This window comes from Macrobrachium nipponense, chromosome 1, assembly GCF_015104395.2.
Source record: "Macrobrachium nipponense isolate FS-2020 chromosome 1, ASM1510439v2, whole genome shotgun sequence".
Taxonomy (NCBI): Eukaryota; Metazoa; Arthropoda; class Malacostraca; order Decapoda; family Palaemonidae; genus Macrobrachium; species Macrobrachium nipponense.
Genome location: NC_087200.1, coordinates 131,888,565 through 131,906,064, shown reverse-complemented (window position 1 = coordinate 131,906,064; position 17,500 = coordinate 131,888,565). Strand labels below are relative to the sequence as shown.

The 17,500-nt window shown below is 37.6% G+C and overlaps 1 protein-coding gene across 2 annotated transcripts in view; it reads right to left on the bottom strand.

Annotated features, from left to right (window-relative positions):
* LOC135219636 (venom phosphodiesterase 2-like) overlaps window positions 1-17,500 on the bottom strand; it is a 116,699-nt gene that overhangs the window by 93,615 nt on the left and 5,584 nt on the right. Inside the window, exon 1 of one of the 2 annotated variants that reach the window (XM_064256568.1) lies at window positions 13,170-13,325. The exons of the other annotated variant lie outside the window; for it this stretch is intronic. Coding sequence (XP_064112638.1) covers window positions 13,170-13,202 — 33 coding nt within the window. The 5' untranslated portion in view covers window positions 13,203-13,325. Of the gene's footprint in view, window positions 1-13,169; window positions 13,326-17,500 lie in introns of those variants that run through there. 2 annotated transcript variants of the gene reach the window in all.

Below are 17,500 nucleotides of genomic sequence, written 5' to 3'. Positions count from 1 at the left end.
GTTAATTTGGCTATCAATGTTTCTAAGCCAATTATTACTGTAGGATATATATAGAGTTTAGGCCAAAGGCCAAGCGCTGGGACCTACGAGATTATTCAGTGCCGAAAGAGAAATTGAGAGTAAAAAGTTTGAAAGGTGTAACACGAAGGAGACCTCGCAGTTGCACTTTGAAACAATTGTTAGCTTGGAACGTCAGATGGAGGTACAGTAAAACGACTGAAAGAGTTTGCAGCTAGGGGCCGAAGGGGCGCTGCAAAGACCCTTAGTAATGCCTACGGGGCACCACATGAGGTGCGCAGACGGTACTAACCCCATACGGGAAATCTTTACTGTACGGATCTCTCTCTCCTTTTTTTTTTTTTTTTTTTGAGAGAGAGAGAGAGAGAGAGAGAGAGAGAGAGAGAGAGAGAGAGAGAGAGAGAGATCTGTTGACGACTTGTTTAAACGAGGAGAAATTACAGACCTGAATTACAGCATGTAATTATGTTCTAAAAGCAAGGAGGACGATTTAACTTTACAACGTCCAGCGTAATTCTTCCTTTTGTTTAAATGTAATGAAATGTGATATGATAAGCACTGCATCAAAATGAGATCTAAAGCACAGAAAAGAGCCGGTTACACACGAGAGAGAGAGAGAGAGAGAGAGAGAGAGAGAGAGAGAGAGAGAGAGAGATATGTTTCCGTGTTAGAAACTCAGCTAGAGAGAGAGAGAGAGAGAGAGAGAGAGAGAGAGAGAGAGAGAGAGATATGTTTCCTTGTTAGAAACTCAGTTAGAAGGAGAAGAGAGAGAGAGAGAGAGAGAGAGAGAGAGAGAGAGAGAGAGAGAGAGAGAGAGAGAGAGTAACTTCAACAGCATCTCCAACTATATAACGCCCAATGAAAAATAGAAGTGACATTTTGCTGCGGGGGTAGGCTCAAATGCGACCAACTTTTAGATGTAAATGGACTGAATACTGCAGATGGCACCATTTCATACATGAAGGGTAGAAGACTTAAAATACTGTTCATTGTAAAAATTAAAGATAAAGAAAAGTATATACACCAATATTGGAAAGAATGTTTTTTGCGTGTCCTTGACGAACTACGGTTATTCAAGTATTTAAGACTTGTTGTCTATACTGGGTTCTTCTGTTGGATCCATGGCAAGAAAGTGACAACTGAGGAAGAAAGACAACCGTGAACACTGGGAACAGAGTATCTAAATAGCACCAAAATCAAGGACTGCATATAATACCGATCAAGGTCACTGTTCAAGCAGAAAGTTCGACAAAGATCAGTTCACATTTATGTCAGCTCTATATTTTCGAAAGCAATCAGAACACATATTTCTTATATGAACCAAGAACAATTAGGCATCTATAAGCTCATGACAAAAAAATATTGTACATATATATACATGCATACATACTGAGATATATATATATATATATATATATATATATATATATATATATATATATATATATATATATATATATATATATATATATATATATATATATATATATATATTGTAAATGCAAAATGCCACATTATAGCTAAAACATGCAAAAAAATCAGATACGTTTTCTTTTTTCGTAAATGGTCAAATAAAGCCTCCTAGAATCATTATGTAGAGTGGAGCCAGTTAGACACGCAACCTTTGTAACAATATCCCATCCGATTCCAAATAAGAAAGAGAAATAAAAAGAATTATAGAGAAAGCAAAAGGCATAAGGCCTATTTAGTAGAGGCAATATTTTAACTTAGCATTTTTAATATTGTTACACTGAGCATTAAAATAACATGTAACATTTTTCTCGCAATTGCATTATGTAAAAATCACTACACTCGTGATTAGTGATATACGCCTTCCAGTAGAAGAATACGCCCTATATTATTCTTAGAAGAATACTATAACGCATTTAAAATACCCTAAATCTCACCAAATAAGATTACGCGACAGACAGTGATTCTATTTCATAAAATCATAAATCGTGTACTCATAAGCCATGTCTCTTTCTAGGAAAAGTCTACTTTGGTTGCAATCTATTTGATGAATCACTGACCAACGCGTTGACAAAGCGGGTTTTCTTAAAATAGAATTCTGTTACACGTCACTCCTTAAGATCAAGTTACGAAAAAAAAGTGCATTAAGAGTATCACTATGAGGCAATTGCCAGGGTTCAGGACTGTACCTGCGAACGTTGATGTCTAAAAGTAAAAATTATTATCTTTTATTGCCATAAGATATAAAAATTCATGGGTCAGATTCAAGGATATGAGTCAGGCCTTTGAGATCAAACAATAGGCTTTCTTTAGCAGCTCACAATACAAATTGAAGCTTACGAAAACTGAATAAATCCCATAAGATATATGAACGAAAGCCCATCAGAAGCAAAAACCCTACAGGTTTGATATAATAGAAGAATGAATGATTACGAAGGCTGCATTTTGTCTTCACTAGTTTGCCCGAAGGATTGTAAACCTCTGTAAGTTTGAAATCCTACAAATTAATTAATGTACGATTTCAACGTAGCGCAATAAAGATGAAATGAAACAAATTTCTGATAATGGAAAAAAAAGAATAAACGGTGGTCGCTTCTCATTACTGAATCAGACGAAGGAGCCAAACTTGAAGTCCTTGCCCCGAGATCTCAACTGCTGAAAGTTAAGCAACTTGGCCTTGTATAAGATAATGAGGAGCCGGGTCGGTCTGTGCTACGCGAACCTTGGTGAGGTCTGTTTATCAGAGGCCAGACGATTTTCATGTATCGTTTAACCTAGACCAAGATGCGGCTAATATCCTGCTAGAATGACACCTTTCATGACATTAAGCCTATTAATTTCCATGTGCTGCCATTCATTGATCTAGTGTACATTCACAAAAATTCCTCCCTGTGTAATGTAATAAGACGTTTCAGTTGCAATGCTAAATATATCACGAGGCATTTCGTTCAGCAAGAGGTTATCGCCGGTTGCTAGAAAACGTAACTGTATCAGTGAAGGGGATGCCCCAAATACTGAATGAGACTAGATTATGGTCGTATCTTAAGGTCAAACCTGAGAGAGAGAGAGAGAGAGAGAGAGAAGAGAGAGAGAGAGAGAGAGAGAGAGAGAGAGAGAGAGAGAGAGAGAGAGAGAGAGAGTGCTACAAATCTAAGAGAACAACGTTACAACTTTCAAACATGAATTAACGGCTGGCAAAATAAGGTCCTTCATAAAGACACCCTCTTTCACAGGAAAAGGATGTACACAAACAAAATAGCCCCCAATAGGAAGTGGGAGGCAGGTGGATGGGCCAGAGAGAGAGAGAGAGAGAGAGAGAGATTCTTAACTGATTAGCATGAATTCCGGTACAGAAGAGTGGTAAGCTAAGTTTGTAAAGGATCCGGGAGACAAAATTTTATTCGGCCTACGTGAAGAAGGCGGCTACAATCTTGTTGGCTATACTGTGATGTCTATTCATAAGTAGCTGTCTTTTTTTCCTTTTGACCTTGCTTCGACCAGCCAACTTACCTTGAGAATCTTGAATCTCTTTCGTTCATAATATAACATCCTCAATCTATTTTTTATATAACAAATGATTACGGATTTCGACGCGAACAAAATGAACGAAGGAGGAGGATTTTGAAGTAAACCATTATAAGTCTTTCCCAAACGGCCAAGCCCTAAGGAACGAGAAACTTCCAGCCCACATCCACTGGATTTCTGATCCTGAATATTTCGTTCACTGCTGGACGAGTAGCCCGAACAGGGCCTCTGGAATGACGTCCTCCACGTCGTGAATTCCGCGGTCATTGTTGCGATCTTATCCCCCTTTTCTGACGGACCACTATATAGTCTCTGGACCCTCCCTCGACGGTGAGACAATATTCAGTAATTGGCAACGGCTGGAATCGGTAGCTGTAATATGAATAAAGCAAGCAGGTCGAGGATGGTTGGAAACTACGGGCAAATCTGTCGTTGGAGTTGGTGGGTGTTCCTTCCAATTCAAATGAAATGAAAAAGTGAGAATGATTATCGTACATCAGATGTCTTTTTGCAGCGTCATCCTCTTTTGTACTTCGCCACCCAACCCCTTTACTTTTGCGCCTAATTTAACTTGCATCTTCTTTAGATGTGTGATTTCTCAGACAACTCCCTGTCCCACCCTACCTCACTTCTGCCTTGGGAGCATGACGACTTTTAAGTCCGTTGAAAGGCCCCCGAATATGGACATCAAAACTGGGAGTGGAAGTGACTTCACTGATCATCCGCCGAGCAGCTTTTAGAATTCAAGTGTTTGAAAGGAGGATGACAATACGGAGACTTATCAGCATACGCAGAAAACTTCTTTTATATTTCCATTTCTGCTGACATGCAAAACAAAATCCTATATATTGCATCTAAATCAAAGCAAGCATTGGTCCAAAAGGCAGATGAGTTAGGAACGCGAGGAGCGAGGAGAAAGGAGTTGGTCTGAACGAAGCAAGTTTTTGCAAGCTCTTCTAAAGAGCAATGCGTGAGGTCACACTTTAATGAGCCACTGGCAGACAAAATTGCATTCAGAGAGAAAATATACCGGATAAACATTTTCACTAAAAAAGTTCAAAAACAAAATATGCTTCTGCTTTTTGCAGCTTCACTGAGAGACCAGTTCATGTTAATTTATCGCGCAAGTTTCCTTCCTCTTGCTTCTACGCCTCCATCTGAAAAGAATTTCGATGCTTATCTTGACAGACAAGAAGTCGACTGAATTTGACAACTATAGCCACTTACATATTATCATCAATTGACTATTGCATCACTTTCGTTCATTATAAAGCAAAATGAAGATGACAAAAAGAACCAAGATGATAATGAGCTCTTAAAAAATCAGATCCCAACATCAGCGTAACCTCAGGCATTGTTCGCTTTAATAGGAAAACGTAGCATATGCGACTGCACAACCTTTCCTAAAGAGACACCGCGCATGCGCATTTGGCCGCTGTGAAATCTTGCTTCAAGAGCCATACCTTCCTGCCTTAACATAAGCATGAATTATATTGTTCACCAGCAAATAATTTGCTTAGTAAACAACCAATCAATGGGGTTCTTTATATTTGCCTTTCCTCGTCTGCAACTTATAGAATCGAAGGGTTTTAAGATTGTAATCTCATTGAAAGGATGATCTGTATATTTTTTCCGGACGAAGCAAAACTTTGTATTGCAGCTGACAATTTGCTGTTTACAAATATGCACTAATGCGTACACATCCTGACATACACGCATACATATACCTACATACAATCACAAGCACGAGCGGGTGCACATCTATATATATATATATATATATATATATATATATATATATATATATAATATATATATTGTGTGAGTGCAAGTATATTGTATTTATGACTTTGTGTACGCACAGACATGATCCTAATTCAACGCTTTCCGACTACTGATATTTTCAAAGTCATGAGAACATGAAGTCTCAGGGATGAACCAGTTGTTCTTATTCCGAGGGTTAGAATACAAAGGATTACGAAGCATTTTCCAACACTTAAGAGAATTATCATAAACATTATGAGCTACCATGAATTCTACGTCAGGAAGTTAACAATAAAGAAAGAGAGAGAGAGAGAGAGAGAGAGAGAGAGAGAGAGAGAGAGAGAGAGAGATTTCAGTAATTTACTGTCAAAGTTGAAGGGCTTTGTCATAAAAAAATTGGTTATTATACTGCTGCCATTAAATTAACATAATTTTCCAGGATAGGAACGCATACGAAGCGTTCAATATCTTTATAAATAAGACTACACCCAAAATGAAATCGACTTAGTATGGTTACTGTACAAGAATGTTATGAATAATACTGTGAAAAAAATAATGGTTGTCAGCAAAAACATAAAATAAACTAAACAAAAATTATGCGACTAGGGCTGAAATTTCAAGAATCCTAAGCGTTTCCTGAGAGAAAATATTTCCAAAAGCAAGTCTTCAAAACCAGTAAGTGACAAAAACAACGAGTTGAAAGACGAGGAGTTGAATTCTTTCTGGAGTAAATCTTTGGTAAGTCGTGTATAAGCTTTTAGTACAGATTTTTTTTTTTTTTCATGTAGGCAGGAAGACGATTCCAAATTTTGGGTACAATTACCCTCGCTCCAGTATCGGAGCACTGTTTGTTTGTTTGTATGGTGTTTTAAGTTGCACGGAATCAGTGGTTATTCAGCAACAGGACCAATGGCCGAACCACGTCGAGAGTGAACTTCTATCACCAGAAATACACATATCTCACAGCTCAGTGGAATGCCCGAGAATCGAACTCGCGGCCGCCGGGGTGGCAGGCCAAGACCATACCGATCACGCCACTGAGGCGCTCAGTATCGGTGAAAGTGACTGTTCTCGGAACAACCAAACAAAACCCGATGACTTGTGTCAGCGTTTTCTGCGCGATTTTGACCTACTGCCCGCTCAGAAAAGAGCCATTCCGGTGAAAGTTTATCACTGATTTTGAAAAGTAAATGACATATATTGAAAAATCATATGAGTTCCATTCGTAACCTTTTGGGGAAAGAAATGTGTATTTTCTTCCCTTTTTTTTCATTGGGCTTTATTGACTAGGGCAAGAGTTCAGGGCACTCAGTACCAAGGCCAATACTACCATGAGACTACACTCGGCTCGAATCCATCACACATGTTGAGATATAGGAAGGTTACAGGCACTTTTTTTGTGTAACTCTTCGATATATATTAAATAAGTCACATAATTCTCCATTAAAACAGCCAGGGTTTTAATGCTCTTTGACAGGACATTATTGAACTTAGGTTTTTGGGGAAGCTAGAGATATACCGTCTTATCCGAAAAAAAGTAATAAATTGAATTTTACTTTCGGTGCTGTTGAAATGATTTTTTTCAAGCAGTCAAGATATTTCCGTCTCTTTTGATCTAATCAAGAAATCATGTCCCCGGTCGGAAAAATCTGCGTATCTTTGGTATAAACAAGAAGAAGAAGAGTCGTATTTATTGAGATGGATCATTGGATACCGATCGAGAATAGCGATGGGAAAACGATCGATCCCTGAGGCACGCCATAAAACATATTTACAGGAGAGGGTACCATTGATCCAATAAGAACAAACTGAATACAATTGTTCATATAGGTTTTGAGAGACAAGGGTCGACATTAAGAGAGAGAGAGAGAGAGAGAGAGAGAGAGGGGGGGGAGAGAGAGACGAGATGAGAAAGGAGAGAGAGGAGGAGAGAGAAATGTAAAAGCACCAAGTATTAGAGTTCCTTTTTTTGCAATGCAGTTGTAATCCGAAGGCTTGAGAAATTACCCTTTGATGGAGGTCAGAGTAATCTCCTTATGTTAGAACCAGTATTGAGAGAGAGAGGAGAGAGAGAGAGAGAGAGAGAGAGAAAATTTTCAGGGTACGCGCAGGCGGACCTTAGAAATCTGCTTTTACCAACCTGTCACTGTTATCTTTAGTACCGCTAACAAGCAGTACTACTTATTGGGGAAATGATCCAAGATGTTTAGAGATAACGGCCTATTTGATAATAGGCGCATTGTGATTTCAATTCCATATTTCAAGAGGGCTTGAAACTGCCGAGCTGGTGGGTATCCATTACCTTTGGAAAAGTTTATGCATGATTAGAACGAAACTTACTTCTCTCGAGGAAATCTTTATTTTCGTGATTAATTATACACACACACACACACACACATATATATATATATATATATATATATGTGTGTGTGTATTATACACATATACATATATAAATACACACCCACACACCTTTCTCCATAAAGGAGATGACGTAACCTTTGGCCAGTGTCACTTTCCGATTCTAAGACCTCGTCTTGTTATGAGATTATATAATACACTGCTCATATAATCATGAGCAAAAGTATCATTGTGTTGTTACATAATTCTGAGTATGTTCAAACAAACAATAACATGTTTATCTACCTCTCTGTTGTTCTATGTGCATATTTATATTATAGATATGTGTGCGTGTTTGTACCAAGAAAATGTGTTGAAAATAACACGAAAGCGCTTGGTACTCCTTATAAATATATTATGTATATATATATATATATATATATATATATATATATATATATATATATATATATATATATATAAGTGTGTGTGTGTGTGTGTGTACATATACATATACTCACAAAATCAGAGATAGACAGACAGGTAGATAGACAGATAGAAAGCGATGTGTTTCGACTTGCATTGAACCACAGACTGCCAAAACCTAAAGATAAAGGGAGAGACGTTGCCTCGTTTCTTCAGAAACATGGAAGAACAAAACAGAAAAGAGGCCGAATGAAGAAACTACTCATGGCTGCCTTCTTCGCAGACATTTCCTTCCCCCTAAATTGTATTATCGTGCTGCTCACGTAGCCGACTACAGCGCTTTCTCCTGTATAATTATAAGGTAAAGGGGCTGCGTTGCCTGCGTGGACGATGGAAATGCTGAATTGTGTTGTTTATATAATAATATCCTTTTTATTCGTCTCGCTGATTCAGTTTCTGTTTTCATCTATAAGCCCGCTATGATACTAAGCTGTATTTTCACATATGGCATTATTGGATAACCATTTAATCAAATAACAATGTAATATTATATTTAATGTATATAGTCCGATTGTAACTTTTTATAGTCTTCAATTGTCATCAGAACTACGGCTCTCTGAAATCATCACAGTCTTTTGGACGCAACAAGATCTTATATTTCGTAGTCATGATGTACCTACATTACTGGTCGTTCATTTATATATTACGCTTTCAACAGGATGAAACTATATTTTACTAATAACAGTATTCAGCATTCTACGATGATCAGAAGTACCTTCGCTGTGACATTCATATCTTCGCAAACGAAAACCAGTTAGTTTTTCATTGCTTCACCATTTATCTTCACGAGGTTTATTACTGCATAGGCCTTCCTTGTAACTTAGGTGTTTCAAGAGTCAGGGTCATGGAAATACAATAGCCCACTGAACGACAACTGCAATTTTAGCAGCTGAGAAGGGGCTGAAATCAGATGTACAGGGAAAATCACTGCCTTAATTACCACAGATTTAATTATGACGTCGAATCACTATATTCCATAATTTTTTTTACGAAGTTCTTAAAAGTGCAATCTTCTGTTTCTATGTTACCCAGCCAAAGCATTGCAAGCATAAAAAGGAGAACATCGAAGCTTTATTATTAGTTGTATATAGAACTAACCTTAATTGCAACTGACTTAGCAACATACTCCTCTGGTAAGACAGTTTACTGAGAAGCCAGTTCCACGGGAAAGATTCGAAACTCGACACTCCATAATGCGCTTATCCAGTTGTTAACTGAGCCAAAATACTTGTTTTCTATCTACCCTGAAGTGTTCGTTTTTCAGAACTTGAGTATATTTTGTATTTAATGAATAGCTTGAATGATATAAAAAAAGGAATATAAAAAAAAGGAACTTCATTGATTTATTCAAAAAGAGTAGAGTCATATTTTAAAGAAGGGGCATAGCTACAGTTTAAAATGATCCGATTAAGCGATTAACTTTCAAGCGTAAATATCTTTACCAACTTATTTACTACGAAATTCATTAGCCCTCATACGCGGTACAATATTACCTCAATAAGAGATAGATCAGAAACATTCAACATGGTTCACTAACCTCGACAACATCTGTATTCAGTACGGATGGTGGCCTCTTAAATCGGTTATCATACCTATTACTGACAGCCTATGTACTGGGCGCTCAAATACTGCCCCTTACGAAAATGTATAGTTGGGGCATGAACTGAATAAGAACCTAACAGAGCTTCATGAAAAATTGATCACCGTAGACGTGGTTCCTTCAGCCACTGTGGATGTGCTGGACTTGGACGCGATAATTATTAGGGTCTTGAAAATATAATGTTTTGGTTAGGTGGATGATTTTCTGTTTCTCGCTACACCCGGCAATAATTGCTGGGTTTAAAACCGTTGTTTGAGTGGCCATGGCAAATGAAAGCTTTGTTTTGTTTTTATTGTCCTGTAAAATACGACTATTGAGATGGCTTTGCCTGTCTGTAAGCACTTTTCTGCCTCAGATCTTTAAAATTACTGAGGCTAGAGGGCTGCAAATTGTTGTTTTGATCATCCACCTTCCAATCATCGAGCATAACAAATTGCAGCCCTTTAGCCTTAGTAGTTTTTATTTTCTTTACGCTTATATTTTACTTAAGGTTAAATTTAGTCATGCTCGTTAGTCTGGCAACGCTATAGGACAGGACACCAACGGGCCGTGGCTGAACGTTTCATGGGCTGTGGCCCATACAGCATAATGTGCTGTACAGAAAACTCGAATGCGCCGAAAAAATTCGGGGCATTTTTCACTTGTTAATAAAAGCATTTCAAGTCTCTTCATAATGGTTGGGGATCGTTGGGTGGACCCTCAGCTTTGAAGACGAATGTCCAGTGAGACTTGTAAAAATTAATGTAAACATGAAGAGGCCTGATCCTATAAGATACAAGTGACCAGACATACACACACACACACAGACCTCACATTTGAGATCTCATCTTGGAAATTGCCAGGCATACTACTTATATGTGCATTCACGCTATATATATATATATATATATAGTTGTGTGTGTGTGTGTGTGTGATATGTGTGTGTGTGTGTGTGTGTTTGTGGTGTTTGTGGTGTTTTGCTTATTGAATCTACTGGTCACTTTTACCAGATACGTCTGTACTTCACCTTAACCACAATGCCCTCTTAACTTCTAGAACTTGAACTTCAATATAGTATTTAGGCCAAAGGCCAAGCACTGGGACCTATGAGGTCATTCAGCGCTGAAATGGAAATTGACGGCAAAAGGTTTGAAAGGTTTATCAGGAAGGAAACCACGCAGTGTTAGAAGAGGCTGGAAAGTAAGATGGAAGGAAGAGAATATGAAAGGAGGTACAGTAAACGGAACGAACGTGGTAGCAGCTAGGGGCCGAAGGCACGCTGCAAAGAACCTTAAATAATGCCTACAGTGCACCGCATGAAATCCACTGAAGGCACTCCCCCCCCCCCCCCCCCCCCACAACGCCCACGGGGCTTAACTTATAGAATGCTTCGCGCTTTTTTTTTTAAGAGGGCATGTGGCTATTACAATTACATATGTATCTGGTAAAGTGATCAGTAGATTATATATATATATATATATATATATATATATATATATATATATATATATATATATATATATATATATGTGTGTGTGTGTGTGTGTGTGTGTGTGTGTGAGTGTGTGTGTCTGTTTGTAAAATTACAAGGGAATTACACACGTTGGCATCAATTACCTACAATGATGTAACGCCGGTTTCAGAAACCATACATCAATCATTCAAACTATTGCGCACGTTGAAGCGACATTGAAAGATATTGTCTGTGTTATATAGACCTTTTCGCTTACTCGGCGAGTAAGCCTACAAACTACTTTGTTGTTGTTTGTGTGGTGGGTAGGGGAGGTCTATGGAAGAGCCTAAAAATGACTGAAAAAGGTGTTTCGCGTTGAGTTAAAGATGAGGGAGTTTTCGGATAGGATATTTACGACTTATTTATTAGAATGAAAATGTAAAAAATAAATAACGTGCATGTTAAACAGTACAGGAAAATTATTTCTAATACAATATAGCGTATTTATTTTAACTCTCGTTGGTGAAGCAAGGGTCTGTTTGACTGTAGAACGTAGCACTTTTTATTTGTTGTACTGAATGGGGTGTTTGTTAAATTATTTTGTGTTTCCACTTATAACAGAAAATATATGAACGTGTTTAATTTGTATCCTTTTTATTTGATTGTTGTTGTTATTATGAGTAGTACTAAGCATGAGTATTAATTAAGAAGACCACTTCACGTAAGTTATAGGAATATAACGTTTACATTTTATGCGTGGGGGGAAAATCCTGCACGCGTCTCGAGTAAGCTGGGTGTCGGATCACGCCTTGATATATTTATAGGAAATATCTAACATTCAAGACAGGGCAAAGGAGACTGACGTCTCAGGGAACGTAAACATTGAAATGAGAATGATCATCTGTGCGACATCAGTGTTTAAACGTTAAATTGACGTGCAACTCGGATCGGAGACTCATCCTCTGCAAACTCTCGCTCCCACTTTCCCTTTCAAGCTACGCTGCCCCAAATGGAGAGAAAAGTTCCAAATCCCCATAAATAGCTTCTCAGTGACCAAAATTTACCTTTATAGTTAATCAAATACTTTATAATTGACGCGCAAATTCCGACAACGATTACTTTGTAACTCAATTTCCTCACAAAATGTTCCGGATGTGATGCCTGGATTATTTTGGGAAGAAATGATCTCCTTGAGGACCAGTTCACACCGGATAATACGTTAGGTGATATACCATGACAGACGGAGGAAGTTGAATTGAAAAAATGTTCGTGCGCTATAAACGAAAAGGTGTGAGGTAGGTTGAGTCACATTATAGGTACAACGTCTCATCTCACAACATGATCTAAATTCTGAAGTCAGTACCAGAGAGAAATTGAATCTAACGTAGTCTTAATTCTGTGAATTTTAAGGACCCAAACCTACGCAAAGGTGTGTCCGAGAACCTCTGAATGGCACATCTGGCCTGTCTAATTGACAGCTCTCTCGCCGAAGTTATCAATTTCAGAGCGCTCATTCCACTACCTTTGGCGCCGAATTGCAAGCACCATCAAACGACAGACAATCATAATAGTTTGCCGTTATTGTTTTTATCCAGTCGACCATGAGCAGCGTCATGTTTCTACCAGATATCTCCATTTTTTTTAATATATCTTTCAGGATGAATGTGTCGGGACACTTAACTTGTCTTTTCACATTAACCGAAGAGATTTCTGTGCCTTCCAGTGCTGTGATCAATGCTACCATATAGCAGTATATGCACAACGTCATATAACTGTCGCTCATGATAATAATAAATTTATATATTATGCTTCACTTTTCAAATATTTTTTCAAAATGTCCAAAAAATCTGCGCCAAGCACTCAGTTGCACGATCAATAATACTTATGTCCTCTTCACGACCGTCCACAATCAGCAAAAAAGAACCCAGCTGTTAATAAACTAAACTTAATCAACACAGATCATCAGAGATCATTCAGATGAATATTCACGGCCCAGCAAAGTCACTTTCATACGGAGAGGAAAAGTCGCTTTACCTGACCCAAACCGACGACGCGTCCAGGGTTCATTTCCAAAGCAGAGACAGAGTCACCTCACTCGGGGAAATCTTCCAACTCTGTTTTGCGTCTGTTGGCGAGCAAAGCAGCAGCAGCTGTTGTACCTTATTCCCTTTATTGCGTCCACAAACGGAGTGGTGGGAGATCTTTCTGCGTCACATTCTGCATTGCAAGAGCCGCAGCAACAGCCGCTTGATTGCTACATGATCATAACGTCATCTCGCTCGTTAGTTAAGCGCTGCTGATGCCGCGTCAGTCGTGGGGTGGATAATGGTGCCTTAATCATCGGGGAGGTGACCAAAATAATGTCGTGCTTTTATCATCCAGAGGAATTAATCTTTCAGTTTAAGTCAGAGTCACTCACTAACTCACTTTGTAGTTATAGGTCAAAATGAACTTTCTTGAATCTTACTTCTGGTTCACTCACTATACTTTATTTACGACATTCCAGTGAAATATCTGTTTAATATATACTGTTATGTATTAAAGACAAATCTACAAGCGACATCGTTGTTCCCTATCTTTTCTTGCAAACTACCATTTAAACACCCACATAGAAAAAAAAAGTTTACCTACTAAAAATACTATACTAGTTGCCACAAAAAAGATGCTATCATTCCTTCATTTAAAATTGAATTTAGTCTGCAGTGAAATAACCCAGTAATTTTTCCGTCCGGTAACCATGACCGCGGATATGCTGGTATCCCATTTATTCAGTGCAAAACCTGACAGCTGATTTCGCACTCGAGCTCTGAATGATGTGCGTAAAGGAAAAAGTACCAACGATAATAAACATAAGGCTGAGAAAAACGAAGAAAAGAGAGGAAAACGGGAAAGACAACAAAAGGAATAAAAAGAAGTAAGTTACTAGAAAAAATGAAATATAGCAGAAAATATGAAACAGACAGAAATCGTGAAGGCATATGAAGAAACGAAGAGATATGGCACAAAAGGAAAGACAGAAAGAGAGATGAACTCAAATAATAGAAATTGGGCAGAAAATTATGAAACACGGGAAGGAACACCAGAAAAGAAGAGATTCAGCAAAAATCCCAAAGAAATAAAGGAAGTACAATGGGCCCCTATCGTCACTTTCTGCTTCAGTATGACAAGCGCATAACCCTCGTCTAGGAACCTTGGACTACTTACAAGATAAGGAGACCTCGTTATCTCATGCATATTTTCATTTGGTCGTTAACCACACAGACGGTCGGAATTCAAAACCACCTTCTGTCTGTCTGCCTGTCTGTCAGTCTCTCTAAGACTGCTGACCACGAAAAGTTCCGCTTTAGAGAAATGTCCACATAGATAGGATAGAATAATGAGGTTCATGCACACATACGCGCGTAATTTAACAAAATACGTGAAATGGAAGGCGGAGTCGCGCCAACGGACAACTTACAAAAGGAATTCAACTTTAAAACAACGAAGTCCAAAATGCACACAAGGGAAAGACGAAAGATTTAAAAAATCGTGAAAAAAAATCCCGTGACCTCAGTCTCCAGGATCCCGTCAGTCTCTAAAACCTTCACACAAAAAAACCTTATTTGTGCAACATTTCGCCATTCGATTTCGATTTCTACAATATCGATATTCACATGAACTACGATATTTCATATGTCCAAAATTGCATTCACCAGTTCACTTTCCGGAGGTATATGTATCAAATCGCATTTCAAAGTGTAAGGCAATTATCCCTATATTTACATCAGTAAATTGTCGCTTCGACCGGTTTGGGTGACCTCACAGATTATGGTCGGTCACATAAAAATACGCCGGACCTGCGCATGAGACTACCTGTTGTTTCTATATCATGGCTTCAATCACCTACATATAAGTCCAATCAGCAGCGCATCAAGTCCCTTCACACACACTCGATCCTTCACCTCAATCTTAGACGCACTTTCGCCCTACCTGGATGTTGGAGCCACTAGGCTATTTCGTCGCTTGCTCTCCTACTCCCTCCTAGAATTTTTGGTTTATACGGAACATACCAACCCGTCATTCCCCATTCTTTACTAATGACCAAACCATCTCCAAATACTTTGATCCGTCTTCTCATCTATGCAAACATTCAGGTACTTTTATATCAGCACTGAAAATTGGAACTGGAATTGGTATATAGAATTTAGGCCAAAGGCCAAGAGCTGGGACCTACGAGATCATTCAGCGCTGATAGGAATAACAGAGAGCATGGAAAAATTGTTAGGAGAGGGCGGACAGAAAGATGGAAGAAAGAGAATATGAACGGAGGTAGAATAACAGGAATGCAAGGGGTTGCAGCTAGAGGCCGAAGGGACACGTGAGGTGCATTGATGGCGGTAGTGCAATACACATATTGCAGGCGCAGGAATTGCCTCAAGGAAACAGACCGTCTATTGAAGTGCTGGATAACCATTGACGGAAGGATATGACCCCTAAGTGGCAGAAGAACCTTTACCCCAGATGCCAACGGCAAACAAGCTTTCACTCTCCTGCGCTGTCATTACAGGACAAACAGAGAAAAATAAAATATACCGATACACATACATACACACGCACATTGACATTCAGATAAGTAAATATCTAGAAGCACATTATATATATATTTATATATATATATATATATATATATATATATATATATATATATATATATATATTATATATATATATCTGTATGTATATACATATATCCAACTGCTTTTTCATTGACGTGGTAATATAATATGACGATGTACTCCATCATGAAAACGAAGAAAAAAAAACGAGGAGGTTTGACAGTAGACATTCTAAAAAAAAAAGAAAAAAATGTTGAAACCGGATAGCATAGGAAACTATGATCAGAAAAACAAAGCCATTAAGAACTTTAACAACCACTTCAGAGCATTTTCCTATATAATTTAGTGTCCAAAATCAAATTTTATTCAGAAATAGTAATTGAATCGAGAGAAATTTAAAGCTATTGTAGTTATATGAGATCGACCGGTTCTGTCTTCGTATCATGAAAAATCAGTATAAATTGCAATCATTTAAGTACAAACACAATGATCTACTTAGCATCATTAGATTGATGCATTTCCTGTTTGACGAACTATGCAGTAGACTAGACAATACTGTAAATCATGTAACCCTACAGTGGCTGTAAGCGCATTTTACCGTATTAACTAGTTATTCTAAGAAAATAATCTAGTCAAACCCAAACATATGTTTGATGTATATTTTAATGAAATGAATTAATCCTAAAGTTCCCTGGAAGAGGCTTGATGCGGTGATGAACTATTGGGGAAAATCATGAAGCGTATTTCCTTCTTCTTCGCTTTTCCCCCTTTGTTCTCATGATGAAGTGCACTTTCTATCTATCTATCTATCTATCTATCTATCTATCTATATATATATACATTTTAAATATCTTATATATATATATATATATATATATATATATATATATATATATCATTTTATATATTATATATATATATATATATATTATATATATATACACACACACACAGATGCAATATATGTTTGTGCATGTGTAGACTGATCATGACGATTTCGGTATTTCTGTAAACCGATAGAAGAGAGAGAGAGAGAGAGAGAGAGAGAGAGAGAGAGAGAGAGAGAGAGAGAGAGAGAGAGAAGTGACAAGCACTAAGCTGCGGAATATATATATATATATATATTATATATTATTATATATATATATATATATATATATATTATCTATATATATATATATATATATATATATATATATATATAGATATATATATATATATATATATATATATATACATATATTAGTATAATGAGAGACGAGAGGAGATCGAGAGAGAGAGAGGAAGAAGAGAGAAGGAGAGAGAGAATGTTGTTAAGCCGCTCCACTTGTGATGGCAAGCGCTCAGCTGCAGAGATATTAAAAAAAAAAAAAAAAAAAAAAAAAAAAAAAAAACTGTACCCTGAGTGTGAAAGTAACAAGTGTTCAGCCAGCTTTTTCAAGTTAAGGAGATAAACAGTCTCAAGCTTCAGCAATAATATCAAACTGACACATTTTTTTCCGAATTATCATATCAGAAAATTGTCGAACACCTTGGGAAAATTATTTTACAAGACAATCAATTCATCCTCTGGAAAAACCCTTCCCAAGAGTCACTATTCGATGAATAGGACGGTAAAAGAGATCACATAATTGTTTGAAATATGAAGTATTCATACTTATGACTATAATAAACATTTTACAGAGAAATCCACATCGAGATTTGATTTCTCGTATTTTCTCAGAACCGCCTCCTAATAATGGGTCCCTCTCCTTAGTAGAAGTAATAAAA